The sequence below is a fragment of the Medicago sativa genome, chromosome 4, assembly GCF_051527215.1.
Source record: "Medicago sativa cultivar Bolivia chromosome 4, Bolivia_mono, whole genome shotgun sequence".
Taxonomy (NCBI): Eukaryota; Viridiplantae; Streptophyta; class Magnoliopsida; order Fabales; family Fabaceae; genus Medicago; species Medicago sativa.
The window spans coordinates 37,684,110-37,707,817 of NC_140752.1; the positions used below are offsets into that span (position 1 = coordinate 37,684,110).

The following is a 23,708-nucleotide window of genomic DNA, read 5'->3' on the forward strand; positions in this document are numbered from 1 at the left end:
TGCATGGTTCTAAGTTTGAAGTGTTTAGTGACCACAAGAGTTTGAAGTACTTGTTTGACCAGAAAGAGTTGAATATGAGGCAGAGAAGATGGTTGGAGTATCTTAAGGATTTTGATTTTCAGTTGAGTTATCACCCTGGGAAGACGGATGTTGTTGCTGATGCTTTGAGTAGGAAGTCGTTGCATATGTCTGCTTTGATGGTTAAAGAATTGGAGTTGATTGAGCAGTTTCGAGATTTGAGTTTGGTTAGCGAGTTGACGCCGGATGGTGTGCGGTTAGGGATGTTGAAGCTGACGAGTAATATTTTGGAAGAGATTAAGAATGGCCAGAAGGAAGATTTGGAACGTGTGGATCGAGTGGTGTTGGTTAACCAAGGTAAGGGTGCAGACTTCAGATTGGGTGAGAACGGTGTCTTGATGTTTCGTGACCGTGTTTGTGTACCAGATGTTCTTAAGCTTAAGAGACAGATTTTGGACGAAGGTCACAGAAGTAGTTTGAGTATTCATCCAGGAGCGACTAAGATGTATCAGGATTTGAAAAGGTTGTTTTGGTGGCATGTAATGAAGAAAGAGATCGCGGAATTTGTGTATGCTTGTTTGATTTGTCAAAAGTCTAAGATTGAACATCAGAAACTGTCAGGTTTGATGCAACCGTTGTTCGTGCCAGAGTGGAAGTGGGATAGTATTTCTACGGACTCTGTTGGAGCGTTGCCAAAGACTGTTAAGGGTTTTGATTCAATTTGGGTGATTGTTGATCAGTTGACGAAGTCGGCACATTTTGTTCCTATCAAGATCGGTATGTCTGTGGCGAAGTTGGCTGAGATCTACATTGAGCAGATTGTTAGATTGCATGGTATTCCATCTAGTATTGTGTCGGATCAGGATCCGAGGTTTACTTCTAAGTTTTGGGAGAGTTTCCAAGTTGCTTTGGGAACCAAGTTGAGTTTGAGTTCTGCTTATCATTCCCAAACTGATGGTCAGACGGAGAGGACTATTTAGAGCTTAGAGGAGTTGTTGAGAGCTTGTGTTTTGGAGCAAGGTGTCAGTTGGGTCGAATGTCTACCGTTGATTGAGTTTACTTACAACAACAGTTTTCATTCTAGTATCGGGATGGCATCGTTTGAGGCTTTGTATGGTCGGAGGTGTAGGACGCCGTTATGTTGGTATGAGTCAGGTGAAAGTGTTTTGTTAGGACCGAAAGTTGTGCAAGAGACTACGGAAAAGGTTAAGATGATTCAAGAGAAGATGAAAGTGTCTCAGAGTAGGCAGAAGAGTTATCATGATAAGAGGAGGAAGGACATTGAGTTTCAGGTTTGTGAACATGTGTTTTTGAGAGTGAATCATGTAACCGGTGTTGGTCGTGCTTTGAAGTCTCGGAAGTTGACTCCTCGTTTTGTTGGACCATTTGAGATTGTTGAGAAGGTTAGGGTTGTAGCGTATCGGACTGCGTTACCACCGTCTTTGTCGAATCTTCATGATGTGTTTCATGTGTCTCAGTTGCGGAAGTATGTGTATGATGCGTCTCATGTGATTCAAGTGGATGATTTGGAATTAAGAGATAATTTGACAGTTGAGACTTGGCAAGTTAGGATTGAGGATCGAGAGGTGAAGCGTTTGCGTGGCAAGGAGATTGTTTTGGTTAAAGTGGTTTAGGTTGGACCAACTGGAGAGAGTGCCACGTGGGAATCGGAGAGTAGGATGAGGGTTGCGTATCCAGAGTTGTTTCCTTCAGGTAATTTTCGAGGGCAAAAATTCTTTTTAGTAGGGGAGAGTTGTAACAGCCCGATTTTCGCTAGATTTATTTTATTATTTATTTATAAGTGTTATATGTGCTCTTATGTGATTATTTTCCTCTGTGTGTATTTTTGGTTGGGAATTGTAGAAATCGGTGTTAGAAGGGTATTTTAGTCATTTTGGACTTAGGGGCATTTTGGTCATTTTGAGAGTAGGGGTAATTTTGTAATTTGGTTGGGGATTATTTTTAGTGCTTAGTGAGAGTTGTTATTTTACTAAGTGTTAGGGATTTGTAGTAATTTATTTATTTACCCGTAGGTGACCGTTAGTATTACATTTTACCGTTAAGTGAGTAGTATCATTTTGGGTTATAATAGAAATGGATTAGGTCCATTAAGATGTTGTGAGTTGAGCCCAATTAAATAGGACCTATATATACTCATGTTAGTAGAGGAAATAGGTTTCCACCAACATTTTCATTTGAGAAGAGATAGAGATAGAGAGAAATAAGGGTTTGAAGAGGAAGAACAAGAGAAAGGGGTTGGAGGCTAGAGCTAGAAGAGGAATTCATCATCTAGGAGCTAAATTGAAGCTTGGGTTAGAGATTCTTGGTGCTAGAGGTAAGAGGGTTAGGCTTCACTCATAATTTCATAACTTTTCCCTTTACCCATTTTTATGAAATTGATGAATTGATTTTAATTGGTGTAAATTCGTGCATGATTGTTGTTGTTATGTTTGAGAACATGATTTGTATGATAATTGTGTTGTTGTTGTTGAATTTGCATGACAAAATGGGTTTATATGTATATAACATGTTCTTGAGTGAAATTTATGATGAATTCATGATTGGGTGTTGTTGTTGATGTTGTGATGTGATGTTGTTGATGAATGGAACCTTGGGTAACCATAATCTATGAACTTATGATGATTTGTGTTGTTTATTTTTGAAGTTTGATGAAATGGGTCAAATGATGATTTTTGTTGTAAGGATGTTTTGATGCAAGTTTTACATGATTTTGAGTGTCTTTTCATGTTTAGAAATATTTAAACAAACCTTGGGATCAAATTTGGGCTTTGGGAAGTCAAAATTGGGGTTTTGGGGTGAAAATGGGAGTTTTCCAGAGAGCTGCCTGTCTTAACTCGCAATGGCAAGTGGATTTACTCGCTGGGCGAGTAGCCCTCTAACAGCATGCCCTGTTTCGCGTTCTTGTGTCTTTTTCGCACGTTTCTGTTTTGAATTGGTTTTCGGTGTAAACATGAAAGTTGTAGATAATTTTGTTAGCTTTCCAGAGGCTTTGGTTTGACTTGAAAATGATTTTTGGTTTTTGAGTTACGATGAAAATACTCCAAGGTGGTCTTGGTGAAATTTTACAAAAATTCCGCATAACTACTCTTAAGTCGACCCAAACCTTATGGATTGGTTCCAAACTTCCAACTTATGTTTTATGAGTTCAATTAAGGAGTTTAGTAGTATTTAAACTATGATGTGAGGGATCTAACTTGTTTTGATTTGAAAATGGAAATTCTTCAAAAAAACGATAAAGCGAGACGAACTTTGTGATTTTTATGAATTCATCGTATTTGGCCGATGAAATGCTTATGTAACCTCTACTGCACGTATATGTGACTTGTGAGAATACATGGCATAGGCAATTGAGCTTGTTTACTTGGTTTTGACTTAAATGCTCAATTATTTTCAATGTTGTGATTTTTGGAGACGAACTTGGTAGAAAATGATTTTTGAGAGCCAATTGCTTATGAACCCCTTATGAATAGATTAATATGATTATGAGATGATGTATGAATGGTTGTTGAGTGATGAATATGATGTTTGTGATAATATGTTGTATTTGTTCCTTTATTTGGGTTGTAAAGAATTATGTGGAAATGTGGCAACTATATGTTGATATGTTGATTTAATTGTGGATGTTGTTGGTGATTGTATATATGTCAAGTGGTGGTGAATTGTTGTCGATGCATATATACTAATTGAATGGAGATGAACATGTTTATGTTATGTTGTTTGTTGAACATGTTAAATGTTGATTGTTGGTGGTGAATTCATACATGCTAATATTGATGGTGATCTTGTTGGTGAATGCATGTATGCAAAATGATGGTGATGGTGAGGTGATTATTGTTTGTGTGAACATATGCATTGAGTCGTGTCATATGTTCATGCATTCATGACTGATGGTGGCGGATTTTATATCCAATTGAGGTGATTATGATGTTTTTGTTGCATCGAAGGTGACGACCATGAGGTGATTTGGTACCACATGCATCTAGAAGAGTCTAGGACATTGCATGCATTTGATTAATTGATGAGTCGTGTCATAATTGAATATGTGACTTGGTGAATTTGTGTAATGGTGAAATTTGGTGAATGTTGTGATTATGTGGATTGGTGTATATGTATATTGGTGGATTTTATTGATGGTTGTGAGTAAATGAATCATACTCTAATTGCATGTCTTGCTTGTTTGTGCTTATACACTTGGTGAACCTATTTGATGATAATTAATTTGATAATAATGATGATGTGAGAATTGTATATGTATATACATAAGATGTGGTGATTTCTTTGACAATGATGATTGCTTGCTTATAACTTTGAAATGATGAATTGTACTTGTTAAGTTAAGTATGCTAAGTGAAGAATAAGGTGAGTAATCCTTCATTGATTGATAATTGATGAACTTATGTCGATGATTTGTTTAGAGATTGGATATACTTACTATGCCATGTTAATAATGTGATAGCTTGAAATGTAAGTGATGGGGGATAATAATCATGTGATGCTAGTATTCTAGGAGGGATGGTTATGTATATGTGATATGTATGAATCTTTGAATGCTATGTTTTCATATGTGGATTATGATGATGTAATGCTAACCCTCAGTGGTTTATCACCTGCCTTTCCGTATGGACGGGTAGATGGAGTGCAGGATGCTTAGACTATTTGCTTGATGTGGCCGAGGAGCGGAGTTCCTCTTTTTATGTGCAAGTGTCTAGATTAGGGCTCTGATCTAGGATTGTACTTGCATGTTGGATTTTGTTTTGATTATGTCGTTTGGAGTTGAGACATTGATTGTATCTGAGAGATGTATTTATTGTCATGAGATTTGGAGATGTTATTCACATGATTATACATTGTTCCGCTGCTATGTTTATGAAACTTGACAATTTATACATATATGTCTTGCTTTTGTTTGATGACGTAGCATCTATTTCTAGAATATGTTTGTATATTCACGCGTTTTACCGCTTATTAGAAATAGGGTGTTACAACATGTGGGTCCCTTGCGGCTTGAACCGTTCACATCATGTGAACCCCTTACATTAAAATTTAGAAAGTTTTATATAAATTAACAACATTAAAATTTAGAAAGTTTAGCACGTGCGTTATTATTAGTACTGGATACATTAAAATTTACAAACTTCGAATGAATGTTTTATATAACAACATGCGTTCATACAATGATAATACAACTCATCTTTTCTAAAGTATAATAAATACGTCCTTGAAATCCATAACATCTTGCTGCGGGTACAAACGATGACTTGTTGAAACATCCATTCGGCTACTAGCTTGCCATCCAACCTGTTTATCTGAAACAAATAAGGATTGGGATGAGCATAATGTCTCAGTGAGTTTCACCTAATCCTAGGCTATAGGTAACCTCGGGGGAAACCTACGGTCACCACGTGTCTACAATACAACCTGACGGTTGATTATACGTGTGTGGTCATGCTTTCCTAGACGGTCGTGCATACTAGATCTGTCGTAGGTTCATCCTAACTTGTTATAGGCTTCACCTCTTATACGTGTCATGGCGGTCAAGGGAAATCTAAAACCGCATTGCCAAGAATACGCTCTACGTATCGAGGCCTAATCATAACATAATCATGGCACGATTCTAAACCGGACGATTAAGGGAAACCTAAGATCGTCATCGGTATTACATTCTTTCCTTGTTCTATACATAACTTGTACTTGTCTAATACCATCTCGTGCTCTTGTTCATTAACATAGTCGTACATGAATTCATTCATACATAATCATGATCATAGTCATATCATACATAATTGCATGCAAGTTCATTCATTCATTATGTTAGTGTTGAACAAACATTCATTATCTTGATTCATCTTACGGAGAGCCCCGGGTGGAGTAACCCCGAGTACAATTCAAACATGACCGATGAAAACCTAGCTAAAGCACATCGGACTCCCTCGGTGTCGTGCGGGTCCCTTACGACTTGAATCATTCCCCTTGGAGAACCTCTCGTATCCCCTTGACGTGGATAACAAGAGACACGAACACCTACATCTTGATTACTCAGTGACATGCAGGTCCTTTGCGGCTTGAACCGTTCACATCATGTGAACCCCTTGTATCCCCTGGCGTGGATAGCAAGAGACATGCCACCTACATTATAATAGTCATGGTCTTGTCGTTCATGAAGGTTAAACCTATTCATGTTTGCTTGTTTACCTCGGAACCTTGATCGATCTGATTAGCGGTAAACTCATACTTGTTCAATCTTGTATATACTTAATCATAGTGGAGAGATTAACTAATAAATCCACGGCTTAACATGCTTGCTATATCATTCTAGATCATATGGGAAGAGAATATACTTCGCGTCCTATTCTACACAGGATTCTTGCTTAACTTTCTAGTTCTCGACAAGCTATGTCGAGGCTCCATAATCTTCCCCTTCCTTAGTTCATTGCCACCCCAGCGTATTACTTGTCATCTTATCCTCGTATGTCATGCCTCACCAATCTATCTTAACACTTGCTTCCTAATTCCTTATATAATGGCTTTAAACATTGACACGGAACCATTGGAATGGAGGTATTTATATTTATAAGTAATCCTTGAAAAATGAAACAGAAAATTGCCGCTGTTTGCTCAAAACAATTCAATTTTCATGTCTCTAATCTGTTATTGTCGTCGTGGCGACACATTTCCCGCCGTGGCGACAAGTTGGCAGAATCTGTTTTTCAGCTTGTCGTCGTGGCGACAAATGGCGTACCCGGCAGGCCATGACAGAACAGAACGTGTAAAACAACCATTTTCTTCAAAAACCTCCAATTTCAATGACCCAATGCATATTTTAACTCTAAAAATCATATAGACACTTAAAATAACATTAAGGAGGCAAGGATTAACAAGATTAGTGGACATGGCATGAGAAAGGGGAGAAATCATAAACTAGAATCTCATGTTTTCTTTCATAAGTAATCACCAAACCAAAAGGTAGGTAATCTAATCTAAGAACTCACCTAACAAGACTCTTGTGACAGCTCCAAGTTCCTAGTTCAAGCAAACCAAACCCTAGCTCTTGGATCATCAATCCATTCTTCAAATCAACTTTCTCTTTGACTCTTTGACCATGAGACTACCAAGGTGATCACTTAATTTCCAAGCTTTCAAGCATCATCTTCTATTAACATCATTCAAACCCTAACTTCATGAACTTTTCTTGATGAGGAGAAGGAGGAATCAAACTAGAACCAAGCTTCATATGCTTATGATATCATTAGGGAACATAATATAAACTTTCCATGGAAGAAGAAGTAGTTTAGAGAGGATTGGTGGAGATGAGAAGAGGGAGAGTGGCGTGAGAGAAGAGAGAAGAGAGAGCAATTTTCCAAACTCAAACCCTAGAGAGAGAAAGAACAAAGATTATGAAGATATTTTGGCCCCAATTCATTTAAATATCTCTTTTGTATGCAAATAACATTATGCCCTTGCCTTAAACGTGTTAAATACGACACTGATTCTTAACTCGTACTCGAGTGACATTCCATAATAATATTTCCATCATACCAGTTTTCCTTAAATATTTGTTATCTGACACGTTTAACTGGTAATATTCCGATACTGGCAAGCAGGATATTACACGTTGGGCTAATTCTACAATTTTTCTGCATCAGAATCCTAACTTCAAACACATTTATCGACCTCATTATGAAATTTAACAACCGTCTAAATTTAACAACCATCTAAACTTGAGTTGTAGGATGACAATTATGACTTAAATACTACATACATGTTCATGCAAAATTCGTAAATATTTCTCTTCTTTCATGTAAACCTGCAAAACCAAGCGCATATATATATATATATATATATATATATAAGGGTGTATCAAATGAGAGGACTTGTTAATGTGAGAGGATGAGAGGGTCTTTTATCAGCCATTAGATCAAAATCAAGGGCCAAGATTAAAACTCTTACTGTAGTCACTCTTATCTCATGTTTGATTCTTTTTCCCCTAATTTCATTACTGAGACACGAGTCATGTTCATCCTCTGTACCCATTTCCAATCCAATTTGTCAAAACTTCTCACACCCACGAAACAAAGAAACTAATATTGTTTATCAATTAACAATTTTTCTCGGATGATCGAAAAAACATGAGAAAGGGAATCATAACGATTTGAATCTTGTTGGTAGATCTGACGACGTCTGAAGTGTTCGTCGTCGATGTTTCTGTTCGCCGGAGTTCTTTGGTGGTGACCCTATTCGCCGGTGTATGTCTTCGACGTTCCTGTTCATCGGCGTTCGTCATTTTTGGAAAAAGTGATTTCATGGCTTTGCTTGATTTTAGATCTGACTGAGTTTTTATGTTCTTGAATTTTTTCATTTTACTTTTTAAATTGGATTTTTTTAATGGTAATTTATGGTTATAATAAGAAAGAGAACTAGAAATACAAAAGATTTGTATTAAGGATGAACCAAGTGGAAAAATTGGAATACAGTGAAGTGAAGAAGAGAGAAGAAGAAAACTGAAATCTGGAAAAGGAGTGCCGAGAATGAGGATGGAAAATTTGAGCAAAACTAAGGCACATGAGTCACTACAATAAAAGTTTTAATTTTATCCTTTGATTTTAATCTAATGGTTGACATTTAACCCTCTCACCTCTCATTTTAAAACTCCTCTCATTTGAAACATCCCCATATATGTGTGTGTGTGTGTGTAATTTAGTAACAACCAAAAAAAAATCATTTTATGTTTATTAAATTGCTATTCTAATTTTTAATCATCTAGTGTCTTAGGGTTTGTGTTCCCCTTCATCAATTATAACATCTTTAAAATTAAATATACTAGTTTTACTACTTAAATAATCATGTATATTAACCTATATTCTTCACTAATAATTTCTTATAATTCACATTCTATCAAAAACAGATCCTCTAATATATCCTATATCAAGATCATAAATTAATTAAGGAATCGACCATAGCCAATTGTAGAGTTTGATAAAGGATGATGATTTGCCCCTTTTCCTCTAACTTCCTTGAAACCTTAATTTTATCCTTGCATAAATTCCTTGCTTCTTCCTCACCCATCGGCATTTAAAGCTTCATTTGATTCCAGAATGAATAGCCCTCTTCATATCCTCCATTGCATGTGTGAAACATTGTTTCTATTTGATGAGTTTGTAAACAAGTGAGTGATGAGAGTGGGAGAAAGAGAGAACCCACGATGTAAATGAAAGGAGAGTGAGAGAAATATGTTGAAAGTCGTATTTCTTTTCTTCGTTTAGGTATATATAAATAGATAGTAGGATAAAAGAATTTTAAACCCTTATTATACATGCTTATTCCCTATTTATCCTTTATCATGATATCCAATACCAATTATACCCTCAAAATATATTATAACTGATATAGATAATCCTAAGGAAAATAAGATAAACAAGTTTCACATATTAATTAATTTATGAGATGTTACAACGATAGATGATCCATATTGATAGAATTTTTTTAGACCTCATGTGCATACACCAAACACAGTATTGACCTAGAGAACTGAATTTTTCAATGGTGAAAGTCATGTTGTCATGATGGGCATGCCAAATTTATTGTGGAACTAGATATTTATTTGATTTATTAGATAATATTCCTTATTATTATCTTTCTTCAACTAATTGAGTTGAGGAAGGAATTGTGTGCCTCAGCTATGGCTTCCTTAACTACTCTAGTATAGTGTTAATACAATGTTTTTAAGGTTTTAGCTATTGAGTTAAGAAATGCATGTAAAACAAAGATAAAAGCATAAAGATAAATGGGAAAAATAGCGCAAATAGATTGAGTTTAATTGATTATGTGCATAATGCATTGTATAAGATGAGTAATTATATGCAAAACTATTCTTACTGGCCAAACGACATGGTTTAATGTGTTTAGCCTTGCTTGGCTATTTGCGCATGTAATGTTTAAGTTTTCCCATGTTGATGGGTGTGTGTGGCACCCCACGTTCGGCTGTCAGGTTTCCACTTCGATGTGTGATATGTTTCCAAAGTTCAATGTGTGAAGCCTCACTCCAAATTTCGGAATGTGATTGACTGCAGTCAATATAATAATACAGTCATACAGTCAAATTAACTGCAGCCATTGGATCAAAGCAATGCTTGAGATTCACTCTCACTCAAAAACCACAACACAACAAATCCAATCTGTCAATTTTCTACCTTTCTCCTCCACGGCTCCACCTCTCCAATCCAGCAAGCTGATGATCCATCTTTCCTCCCTTTGTGCCCAACGTATTTGTCGACGGAACTCCGTCCTCACCTATCGGCGAGGCTCATCTCTGATTCATCTTCTTCCACAACTGCCAACTGCGGTATTCGTTCTCAAATCTCGCCGCTAACCCTGGATTTGTGTTCATCAACCCACATCTTACTTTTGTTACTCGATTGCAGCTTTTTTTATGTTCAAATCGTCATCTGTAACTTCCTCATTTCAAAACTGATTTCATTTTTTGGTTGTGTTCATGATTAGGGATTGTATGAAAACATATTAAATGTTTAATTTTATAATTGATGGTGGGTTATGAGTTCTTCTTTTGTGTTTGATTCAGTCCAATAACTCACAAAATCAGTGTTGGTGTCGTTTGGGCTATTACTGTTTCATGAGAGCAGGAAGTAATAAGCTTGGGTAGTGGAGCAAGAAAAAGTTCCAATAGAATTTTGACTGCTCAGTCCATTTTGGGTTGCAGCGGCTCCATCTGCTGCAGTTGTTGGAGAAATCGAAGGGATGGAGGGAGAAGAGAAGGGATTTTTATTATGTGTGTGTTGTTAGAGAGGATGATAGTTAATGACAACCCTTTGATGAACTGAACGGTTTGATTTCTGCCGACTGCAGTGACTGCGTGTTTTCGCGACTGCAGTCAATCGCGGTCCCCAAATTTCATCCTTGCTCATCGCTTCGATTAATTTCACTTTAAACAATGATCATGGGTTAAGTGTCTGATTGTTCAATTATATTGATATTTGACAAAGTTTGATGACTTAAAGACCCACACACCCTTCAGTAGACTCGAGAAAGAATCAATTGAATTTTATTGGTTAAAACCTGAGGGGAACTCGTCTATCTCTAAATCGTGTAGCTGTCATTTCACCCAATATGATAATTATTTTTAAGTGTAGACAATAGTATAGATAGATATTACCTCTAAAAAATACATAGATAGGTAGAATTTTTATTATATTTTTGGCTTTGATAAAATTAATTACAAAATATAAAGAACATTTTTATATTAAAGTCAAAAGAATTTTTATGTGATTTTTTTATATGTCTGCCTAAAAAAAAGGGTCAACATGAATTGTACAATACAAGAATGTTATAAGGAAGAGTCTTTCTCTCCCGCCATTATCGGTGATGCTTGAAAGTTTCTTCACACCTTACTTGTTTTTCGTTTAATTAATAAAAATAAAAATATAACAATAATGAGAGAAAGAAGAGAGTGATTGTAAAACTTAGTGAGAGTGCATACAACACAACAATGGAGAAGTACCTGAGAGAGAACTTTCATGTTGAACCCAAGCGCCCATCAGAAGACGCTCAACGTCGATGGAGAGCCGCCGTCTCCGTTGTCAAGAACCCTCGACGCCGGTTTCGATGGGTTGCAAATCTCGCCCAACGTGCCGACGCAGAACAGAAACGCAAGAAGCTTCAGGTTTCGTTTCTTCTTCCATTATTTATTATTGTTTTGTTTATTGATGATCAAGCTTCAATTTTTTGATCTAATTTATTACATATTCCACACTTCAAACCCGTTTCTGTTTGAGATCAAAATTTGAATAGTTTTAATTCGATTCAGAGTTCAATTTTTCCATCCAATTGTTGTTTTAAATTGTTTGTGATAAGTGTGATAGAATAAGCTCGCCAAATTGGTATCGTTATGGGGGAGTTCGGAGAAATGAGATATATTTTTAGGACATATTAAATTTGATGAAGTGATAAACCCGATCTGAAAAAGTTACATATACAAATGGAAGATTTTAATCTAACCACAAAAATTATTCACTTTAACAATCTCAACATTATAACTTAAGGAGAGTTAAACTTTACTAGTAAAGTAAAAATATAAAGTAATTTTTTTAAGAAAATTATGACTTCCAAAAATTAAGAGATCCACTACTTATAAAAGATAACTAACTAATAAGTTAGCAAATAAATTAGTTGATTTTTTATTTATTATTTTCTTTGCATTGTGACTAATACATACTCAAATAAACACATGAATAGAAAAATGAATGTGGTGACCTAGTTTGAATATGAAATTACACATAATAATAATAATAATAATAATAATAATAATAATAATAATAATAATAATAATAATAATAATAAAACAACATAAATTATGGAGAAGAAAAAGTAATCACATTTTTTTATGAACAACTTTTTTTAAATAGTGTCTTGGACTAAAATTCGAGACTTTATATATAATATAGAATTGGAACACACAATGTGGATTAGTTCCTTAAACTAATACATGAGCCTACCTTTGAGACCTAACCATCATATTTCATCAACTAGGACAATTATTTTACAAGTAAACAAACATTAATAATACATTCAAGTCTGACAATGTAGCAGTAGAACGCACATTATTATTTTGGTTCATTTTACTTGCTACAGAAACATGAGTGTGAGTAGTCTCAGAGTAACTGTCTTCTAACATACTCTGTCACAAAATGTAAGAAATTTTTTTTTTACTTTCTTTGTCCAAAATGTAATAAAAAAGACAAACTTTTATCCTATTTAATCTTGTTTTTTTTTAAATCCATCTTTTCTAAGGTTTTTTTTTGCTTATTCTCGTGAAATTAAATGCAAATTACACTCAATTTTTTCTCTCTTCCATTTTCTTCTTAATCAATAGCCAATGAAAATGTTTTTACATCTTCCTATGAAACTTATTCTAAAGAAAAACACAAAAAACTATATTTCAAATTCTTATGTTTTAGTTTTCTTAATAAGTGTGATTTGATTTTTTATTTTTTTGCTTACAATTTAGGATGTAGGGAGTAGCTTATAGCTACCAAGATCATTTAACCTCACAATTTATCAACTTTAGAGCTTATGTATATAAGCACATATGGACATAGTCTTATATCATCTTATATCATGACATAAATCACATATATCACAATTTCATAATATGATATAAATCACATATATCATAGTATCATAACATACATTATTATTGATTGAATTAAAAGGAAACAACATAATATCTGTTATGAAATTAATCAAAAGTATTGGCAATAGTTGCATTGTATAGAAGAATAGAGAGAAAGAGATAAAGGGAGAATAAGAGAGTATATTGCATTACTTTACAAGTATATCTTTACACTAAAACTTAAGTAATAAGAATGTGGAAGATCAAGGATGGACACCCACTAATATTCATAACAATGTCATTGCATAGGATAATTTTATTAATAAATCATAATTATAGACTTATTGAGTAATTCTAATGTTATTAATGACTTGGATTACTTAAGTGACTCCTTATCTCATTGCTACCACTTAATGAAGTAACTTCACTAACCTACTTTGCCTAACAAAGCTAGCTAATTCCAACGTATTCTCTTGTGGTTACAACTTTCATTTCTACTTCTCTTTGCTAACTAAAACTTCTTATTAATCCATTTTCATTACTAATCGCGTATAGTATAACATTAAGCACTTAATATAGTGTGCTTGTAACATATTTCTTCCACTTGGCATAACCTAACTTTGAGGAATTGAGGTAGCCTTACTTAAACACACATTCTAACACTTAAATACTCCCAAAACTTCAGAACTTTAAACAAAAGGTTTGACGCCCCGTACATCATATGCCTCAAAAATTAGTTTGTGTGGCTCAAACACACTAAAACCCGCAGGGAAAACTCTGTAGTTTTGCTGCATCAGAATCCTAACTTTCAGTGACGAAGCCAGAAAATATTTCTGGGGTGGGCCAGCAAAATTAACTCTAATATATAAACATAAAATTTACGTTGTAATAAACGCTAAGCACAGTTGTTCAATCAAGAAGTAAATTTTATTCCTCTTGGATACAACCAGACACGATCTTAGTTCCTTGGCATGTAGTAGTTATCATTTCTTCAATTCTTGGAACTTTAATAGGTTGAGATGTATAAGTTATTCCTTGTTCATCTCTTTCGCTCCCACAAACTTTCCTCTTAAAAATGATAATTTTTTTACTCTTCATCTTTACTTTTCTATTCTTAAAAAAATCAAATAATTCCATAAGTCAATAACAATCTAAATTAAAGAAATTAAGCATTATTAAAAGTTTATAAAAGGAAGAAAAGAAAGAAACTAACAAGTATAGAGAAAAGCCTTCGTATTTAAACATAAACTACGGTATTCATAAGTTGAAAACATAAACTAAACTTAAATTGAACTGCAGTACAAAAAAGTCTTCGCAGCAAACAAAAACAATTCAATAAACCCTAACAAAGTGGCATGACATATGCATAAGTTGAAAAATACATCTTATATGGTCCTCCAATCATATAATCCTATTCAATTAAACCAATTCAATAAAGAAGATTGCAGTTTTAAAATTCAATTGCCAACAATAACAACAAACAAGAGAATGAGGGAATGAGAAGTTTAGTCATCTAACAGAGGAACGTGAAAGGTTGGGTGGGCCAGTTGGGAAAAGACAAATCAAGGTGAGGATATTTTCAAAATTTCCCTCAAGAAAAAAATTGAATTTTTTTTGGGGGTGGGCCGTGGCCCACCTTGGCCCATACTATCCTCCGCCACTACTAACTTCGAACACATTTACAGACCTCATTATGAATCAAAACCCTATGAAATTGGCACTAAAACTGAATCGAACTGATCTAGATTCTAAAAATTCAACAACTATCTAAATTTGAGTTACATGGTGAGGGTTATGACTTACATACTACATACATGTTCATGCTAATTTTACAACAATTTCTCTTCTTTCATGTAAACCTGCAAAACCAAGCACATAGATTCCAATAACAACCAAAACAAGTCCATTTTAAGTTTATTAAATTTCTATTCTACTTTTGAATCATCTAGTGTCTTAAGGTTTGTGTATTTACAACTCAAATAGTGTCTTAAGGTTTTTGTATTTACAACTCAAATAATCATGTATCTGAACCTATATTCTAAACTACTAATTTATCTTAATTCACATGCAATCAACAACAACTCCTCTAATATATCATATACCAAGACCATAACTTAATTAAGGAACCGACCTTAGCCAGTTGTAGAGTTGGATGAAGGATGATGATTTTCCTCTTTTTTCTCTAACTTCCTTGAAACCCTAATTTTATCCTTGTCAAATTGCTTGCTTCTTCCTCGCCCATCAACATTTAAAGCTTCATTTGATTCCAAACTATATAGCTCTCTTCATGTCCTCCATTGCATGTGTGAAACATAGTTTCTATTTGATGAGTTTGTAAAGAAGTGAGTGATGTGTGGGAGAAAGAGAAAATCCACAAGGTAGATGAAAGGAGAGTGAGGGGATTTTTTTTGAAAGTTTTATTTCTTTTCTTATTTTAGGTATATATAGAAAGATAGGAGGATAAAAGACCTTCAAGCCCTTGTTATACTAGCTTACCCTATTTATCCTTTATCATGATAGTCAATATCAATATTACCGTCAAAACATAATATAACGGATACTATTAATCATAAGGGAAATAAGATAAAAAAAAGTTTCGCTTCTTAATTAGTTTATGAGATGTTACAATGACAGATGATCCATATTGATACGATTATTTTCAGGTCTCAGATACATACGCCATTTTTTCGATCCAAATTTTGTTTTGAATTGTTTACGTAAAGTGTGGCACAATAAGCTCATCAAATTGGTATCATTATAACGGAGGTGGGAGAAATGAGATATATTTTTAGTTGACATATTAAATTTGAAGAAGTGATAAATCCGATCTGAAAAACATATACTTACAATGGAAGATTTTAATATAACCTTGAAAATTATTCACTTTAACAATCTCGGCATTATAACTTAAAGAGAGTTAAATTACTAGTAAGCAAAAATATACAATAATTTTTTAAGAAATTTATGACTCTCAAAAATTAAAAAATCCATTACTTATAAAAGATAGCTAATAAGTTAGCGTATGAACTAGTTGATTATTTATTTATTTATTGCTATTTTTATGGTGACTGACACATACTCAAATAATCACATATATAAAAAGATGAATGCGGCGACCCAGTTCAAATATGAGATTACACATAAAATGTTCTCACAATCAAACCACTATATTAAAACCTTGAAAGAAAAATACTTAACTTTAAAATATAAGTTATTTATTAAATAGGGAACTTTATATATATATATATATATATATATATATATATATATTGAATTATTTTTTTAAACATGTTTAGAATAATAAAAAGTTCGTTTGAAAAAATGAGCTCAAAATTTAATTTCTAAGTCGATATTTTTGGTACTTTATCTTAAAATTTTGTATTTTAAAAACTTTATATTCAATCCATCTCATGTTAAAAAAAATTAAATTTTTGCAAATAAACTTTTTATAATGTTTTAAACATGTTTGAAAAAAAATTATTCAAAAACTGAAGGATAATTAAACAATTTTTGAAAGCAGAAAAGACTAAAGCATACAAAAAGAAAATTTTAGGGACGGACACATACCACTTTTTTATGACGATGAAAAACAAAATTTGATAATTTTTTAAGAGAAAAAAAACTCATTTAACCTAAGTGTTAACTACATTAGCGTGAGTTAGAACTCCTGCAAATTAACGTCCAAAGACAGTTAAATAAAGCAAGAACTAATGTTACAGTCATTAATCTTTGTAGCAAAAATAACTATTCTTCATTAATTATAACTCAGCAAAACAAAATTTCAGGTCAACTCACTTAATAAATTGGTTATACAACCATTATCTCGGTCCAAGCCGTTCAGAATTTGATGCTAACCCAACAAAAAATAAAGAGAAAGAAATTGATTTTTTTTTATACCAAAAAGAAAGAAATTGATGATAACCAAGATAATCATTGTTAGATTCTGTAAAAAAAAAAACGATATTCATTGTTAGATAAATAATGTATTGTTTTTGAAAATTATGATCAATTTTATTTGTGTCTAACTCAAAAAAAAAAAAAAAACGTTATTTATGATCAAATTGAACAATATTGCATGTACAGTACCACATTGAAAAAAGAAACTTGAACAATGTTAAACCTCTGGCACAATAATAACGGTTAATCACTTGAAAATACAACTTATGTATCATGTATGCTTACTACAACGCGAAAAGCATACATGATTGACAACGAGGGTTGGTCCAATTTGACTCGGGACAAACGTTACGCGTGAGGGTGGGTATATATAAATTTGTATGGGAGTTCCACGCTGTCAAGATTTATGATCTCTTGGATGTATGCAAGTATTCGCTCTTTCATCTTATGAGCTAGTTTTGAGAGTGAGATTCAAGCCTATTTTGCACGACCCTAAGGAGTCCTAGAGATCTAAGTCACCTAAATAATTTTTCATATAGCTTTCTAAACGTTGCATGATAAGCATTTATTAATGTCTCCCTAACACACTATGCATATGCTTTAACTATCTTGACCAGGAAAAGATACGAGTTGCTCTTTATGTACAAAAAGCAGCATTGAATTTTATAAACGGTAATCTACATTCAATAGCTTTCATTCATCTTTTCACTCGTTTTATTCTGCTCTCTTCTGTTACACTTTTCTTTTTCTTCTTTCTCATTCAGCTGGAAGCCGAGGAACTGGTGATTACATGCTCTCTAAAGAGATTCAAGAAGCAGGTTTCGGAATCGTGCCTGATGAATTAGCATCCATTGTTAGATCTCATGACACTAAATGTTTAGAACATCATGGTGGAGTTGAAGGATTGGCAAAAGCTGTCCGCGTATCGTTTCAAGGCGGCGTTAGTTCAAGTGACGTAAAACATAGACAAGATATCTATGGTCATAACCGCCACACGGAGAAACCCTCAAGGAGTTTTTGGATGTTTGTTTGGGATGCAATGCAAGATTTGACACTAATCATCCTTATTCTATGTTCTGTAGTATCCATTGGTGTTGGAATCTTAACCGAAGGTTTTCCTAAAGGTATGTATGATGGAGTTGGAATCATACTATGTATTATTTTAGTGGTTTTTGTCACTTCAATAAGTGACTATAAACAATCTTTGCAATTTAAGGATTTGGATAAAGAGAAGAAAAATGTAAGCATTCATGTTACAAGAGATAGTAGACGACAAAAGGTTTCAATTCATGATCTAGTAGTTGGAGATATAGTTCATCTCGCAATCGGAGACATAGTTCCTGCAGATGGATTATATATATCAGGTTTTAGTTTATTGATCGATGAATCAAGTCTATCCGGTGAGAGTGAAGCCGTAAACGTTGATCAACAGAAACCATTTCTTCTATGTGGAACCACAGTTCAAGACGGTTCTGCTAAGATGCTCGTGACTTCGGTTGGTATGAAGACGGAATGGGGAAGATTGATGGAAACTTTGAATGAAGGTGGAGATGATGAGACACCTCTTCAGGTGAAACTAAATGGTGTTGCTACACTAATTGGAAAAATAGGGTTAGGTTTTGCATTGGTAACATTTTTAGTTCTTACTGGTAGGTTTTTGGTTGTGAAAATATCTCACAATAGCATTACTAAATGGGATCTAAATGATGCTTCTATGCTTCTCAATTTCTTTGCTACTGCTGTTATTATAATAGTCGTTGCGGTTCCTGAGGGTTTGCCTTTAGCAGTTACACTAAGTCTTGCGTTCGCGATGAAGAAATTAATGAATGATAAGGCACTTGTTAGACACTTATCTGCATGTGAAACAATGGGTTCTGCTGGTTGTATTTGCACTGATAAAACTGGAACTTTGACGACAAATCAAATGGTTGTTGACAAAATATGGATTTGTGAACAAACTAAGCCGATTAAAAGCGGAAATCGTGATGATGGTAATTTATTGAAGAACTCAATTTCCGAAGAGATATTTGATCTCTTTTTGCAGTCAATATTTCAGAATACTGCCTCAGAGGTTGTGAAAGGTGAAGATGGAAAGAACAAGGTGATGGGAACTCCAACAGAATCAGCATTGCTTGGTTTTGGTTTGATTTTAGGAGGTGATACTAAGTTTTACAATGACAAGTATAAGATAGTTAAGGTTGAACCATTCAATTCAACGCGTAAAAAGATGTCAGTTCTTGTTTCTCTTCCCGATAACAAAACCAAAACTAGAGCATTTTGCAAAGGAGCATCAGAAATAGTGGTGAAAATGTGTGACAAAGTTGTTAACTCAGAAGGTAAAGTTGTTGATTTGAATGAACAACAAAGAAATAGCATCAATGAAGTAATTAATGGTTTTGCTTCTGATGCACTGAGAACACTTTGCATTGCCTTCAAGGATATTGAAGTGTCTTCCGAAGATGGTAACAGCATTCCAGAGGATAAATATACTTTAATTGCTATTATTGGGATCAAGGATCCAGTGAGGCCTGGAGTTAAAGAAGCTGTTAAGACTTGTTTGGATGCTGGAATTACTGTTAGAATGGTGACTGGTGATAATATACACACTGCTAAAGCTATAGCTAGAGAATGTGGTATCTTGACCGATGGATTGGCGATAGAGGGACCAGATTTTCGGAACAAGACTCAGCGAGAAATGGAAGAGATAATACCTAAATTGCAGGTTGTGTTTCTGTTCCATTCTGCATATACTCTATTTAATTTCTAAAGTTCATTGTATTTTCTAAGGTTGAGGGGTAACCTTGGCACAACTGGTAAAGTTGTTGTCATGTGACTGAAAGGTAAGGGGTTCAAGTCTTGGAAATAGCCTCTTGCCTAAAAAACAGGGTAAGGCTGCGTACAATACACCAAATACAATACACCAAATGGTGGGACCTCTTCCCGGACCCTACGTATGCGCAAGCTTAAGTGCACCGGGTTGCCCTTGCCTTTTTATTTTATTTTCTAAGGTTATGGTACGTTTATATAGTAGCTGGTTAATGTTTGTAGGTAATGGCTCGATCTTTGCCACTTGATAAGCATACCTTGGTGAAACATTTGAGGAATGACTTTAATGAAGTTGTGGCAGTAACAGGTGATGGAACCAATGATGCACCAGCTTTGCATGAAGCTGATATTGGATTTGCTATGGGTATTGCTGGAACAGAGGTTTGTCACATGCTTAATCCATATCTCCTAGATGATTAACTATTTTATGTTGTTCCTTTTAAGAATATTGACATAATTGGACCACCCCCACCCTTTACTTTACAACACATTTAGCAATTAGCATCTGATTCTAGTGGGCTTTTTGGTTAAAAAATCGGGTCAGCAGACAATTATTAATTTTAGATAGTATCCAAAATTATAGCTAATGAAGCACATACACGGATACCAAACATACATAACGTTGACAGTTGACACATCGATATAATAATAATTTTAAGAAAATAGTTATATTTTCTTTTAAATCAAAATCAGGACAATTAATTCATCAAACTGATGGGTCCAATCCCATATATTCCGCTTGCAGGGGGTTCATTCAAAGCTAAGGTATAGATCTGTATGAACTTAACCCATCAAAATTGTCATCATGAGGGTCGAACTTAAGACCACCCTCAAAAGTTTCAAGGCAACACCACTAGACCAATCTAAATGGGTTAATTTAAGAAAATAGTTATATACGTTAGTGCCGTGTCGTTATGGTCAATGACACGTGTTGAACACAAGAGATCCTTCAATTCAAAGTACCATTTTTTTAATATTCTACGTAGCATTATTAGTTGAGCATTGTTAACCTTTATCTTGTCCAGGTTGCAAAAGAGAATGCAGATGTGATTGTAATGGATGATAACTTTACCACAATTGTGAATGTTACAAGATGGGGCCGTTCTGTTTACATTAACATACAAAAGTTTGTCCAATTCCAATTAACTGTTAATGTTGTAGCTCTCATGCTCAATTTTGTTTCAGCTTGTGTCTCAGGTACTACATAATATAATTCACCTATAGCATCAAAAACTTGCATGGACACATACACAGACATTGGACATTATATTGACAATAACACTCAATACCAGTAATAATTTAATAAAATAAAATATTTGAATGTAACTACATGCACTGGTGTCGTGTCAGTATTAGATACCAAGACGTGCGACACGCCTTTAACAGGGTCGGTCCAATAATCTTAAAAAGTAAGTGAGGCTTAAAGCAAGTTTTGATATTTGAGGCCTTTTTGGTCTGTATACATGGCCTTTTTGTTAGTAGGCCTAAAGCGAGGGCTTTAGTGACCTTACCCTCGGGCCGACCCTGACTTTAATATGAAGTGTCGGTACTACATAACTAAGTAGTTTGTTCATATTAGATTTTTTTTTTTTTTTTTAGAGACCATATTAGATGATTTTAATCACAATTGGCAATGAATCACAGGCTCAGCTCCACTTACTGCTGTTCAAATGCTTTGGGTAAACATGATTATGGACACATTAGGTGCATTGGCATTGGCTACAGAACCACCACATGATGGGTTAATGAAGAGACCACCTATTGGAAGAAATGCAAAGTTCATCACTGGGGTGATGTGGAGGAATATCATTGGTCAGAGCCTTTATCAAACAATTGTTCTTTTGGTTCTTAAATTTCGTGGGGAAAAGATTCTTAAGCTTAATGGACCTGATGCTACCTCTATTCTTAATACCGTCATATTCAACACCTTTGTCTTTTGCCAGGTATTTCATTTCTTAACTTCTGCTTTGCATTTTCTTATCCAATTGTTGAATATTGAAGTCCAGCAAAATTATGAATATTAAAAAAATAATATTAATCATGGTAAGGTGAAGTCTAATTAGTTTAGACTTTTTGGTTCATGGATTTCTAAACTTAGATCACTAATGTACAATATGAAAAAAACACTGTTCCAATTCCACCTGTGCTGAAAAATTTAACAATTGTAATAGATCATGGATATTTTTCTCAAAACATATTCATTCTTCAATAGAAAATTATTTGATTTTTTCATATTCTACTTTATCTGAAATCTGAAATTGTGTAGCTGTAAATGGGTGTTAAAAGTTTCTTAAACTTGAATTGTTGTCATGCTAAAATAAATTCTCTAGCTTGCTACTTGAATTGTTTTGGTCATCTCTAATTCTCAAGTGGGTCCTTAATTATAGAGAGAAATTCTTCTCCACTTCCATCAATTGAGCAAGCTAGTGTAAATGTCAACCGTTAGATTTGTGATTCTTTTTATGGTAAAGTCTTGGTTCACTTAGTCTTCCCCTGTGGATAAATTTGTTTTTATCATTACTAAGTATTGGAAAAAACTGAGGTCCTACATCGGATAAATAAGACTCATGATAAGAGTTTATAAAGATGAGACACTCATCAACTTATGAATCGGTATTTAAAGGATGTGTTAGGCCCCAAATTTCAACATGATATCAGAGCTTGTCGAATTCAAAGGACATCTACCTATCCACGCACCAAATGTTAGACGTGAAGGGTGTGTATTAGACAAAGTCTCTTTTTATAAAAAAAAATAAAATAAAAATAGTGCTAGACATGAGGGGTGTGTATTAAACAAAGCCTCTTTTTATTAAGTCTAACATTTGAGCAAATCAAATTCAATGGACACCTACCTATCCACGCATCAAATCCAAAAAGAGTGCTAGACGTGAGGGGTGTGTATTAGACAAAGCCTCTTTTTATTAAGGCTAACATTTGAGCAAATATTTCGTAAAAATTTCAAAAAGAAGAGTTATGAATGTCTAATATTACCATTTGCGGACCTCTCAACATTATTGTAATGTGGTAAAGTATTATGGTAACTATTTGGATCGAATGAGATGTACTAAACTTGTTGATCCAAAGGTGAAAAACAAACTTGTGCTTGTGCATCACTAATTTTCATGTGCACATTAAACATGGCCTCTTTTTATTAAGTCAAACATTTGAGCAAATTTTTTGTAAAATTTCCAAAATAAGAGAGTTAACAACCTCTAATAGTGTTACCATTTGTAAATCTCTCAATACAGTTTTGTACATGTAATCTTCATTTCATTCATATTGTTACATCAATTAATATATCTCTATCATTTAACACTGTTTTTCCAATTCCATCTTGAAAATGAATAGGTATTCAACGAGGTAAATAGCCGTGACATGGAAAAGATTAATGTTTTAAAAGGCCTATTGAATAGCTGGATTTTTCTGATGGTAATGGCCTCAACAGTATGCTTTCAAGTCATTATAGTTGAATTTCTTGGTGCTTTTGCTCAAACAGTGCCACTTAGTAGAGACTTATGGTTAACAAGTGTGATGATTGGTGCTGTAAGTTTAGTAGTAGCTGTTGTCCTAAAGTGCATTCCAGTCCCTGTCAAAAATTACGTCGCAACACATCATGATGGTTATGAGCAGCTCCCAACTGGACCAGAGTTGGCATGAATATGATACATGGTTCTCTATGCTAGCTAGCTTCTAGCTACCCTTTTTGTTTCCATTCAGAATTCAGAAAATCTCTTGTTTTTTTAGTCAACACATTAGTTTGGTAGCAAACATATACAAAGAGCCGAATCAATTAATTAGAAACTTTTTAACTGGTGTGTTTTAA

General features: G+C 34.2%; 1 protein-coding gene across 1 annotated transcript; it reads left to right on the top strand.

Annotated features, from left to right (window-relative positions):
• Positions 1–11,492: 11,492 nt before the first annotated feature.
• Positions 11,493–23,708, top strand: LOC146929193 (putative calcium-transporting ATPase 11, plasma membrane-type). Its single transcript, XM_085701234.1, has 7 exons — positions 11,493–11,713; positions 17,677–17,731; positions 17,824–19,781; positions 20,108–20,266; positions 20,911–21,082; positions 21,530–21,828; positions 23,234–23,708. The coding sequence occupies exons 1-7, from the start codon at positions 11,540–11,542 to the stop codon at positions 23,540–23,542; spliced, it is 3,126 nt and encodes a 1,041-aa protein (XP_085557360.1). The 5' UTR covers positions 11,493–11,539; the 3' UTR covers positions 23,543–23,708.

Excerpts from the sequence above, each read along its gene's own strand:
- LOC146929193 (XM_085701234.1), top strand. The coding sequence starts at position 11,540 with ATGGAGAAGTACCTGAGAGAGAACTTTCATGTTGAACCCAAGCGCCCA. Across the intron at positions 19,782-20,107 it reads AGATAATACCTAAATTGCAG|GTAATGGCTCGATCTTTGCC; the intron begins GTTGTGTTTCTG and ends TAATGTTTGTAG. Across the intron at positions 21,829-23,233 it reads ACACCTTTGTCTTTTGCCAG|GTATTCAACGAGGTAAATAG; the intron begins GTATTTCATTTC and ends GAAAATGAATAG.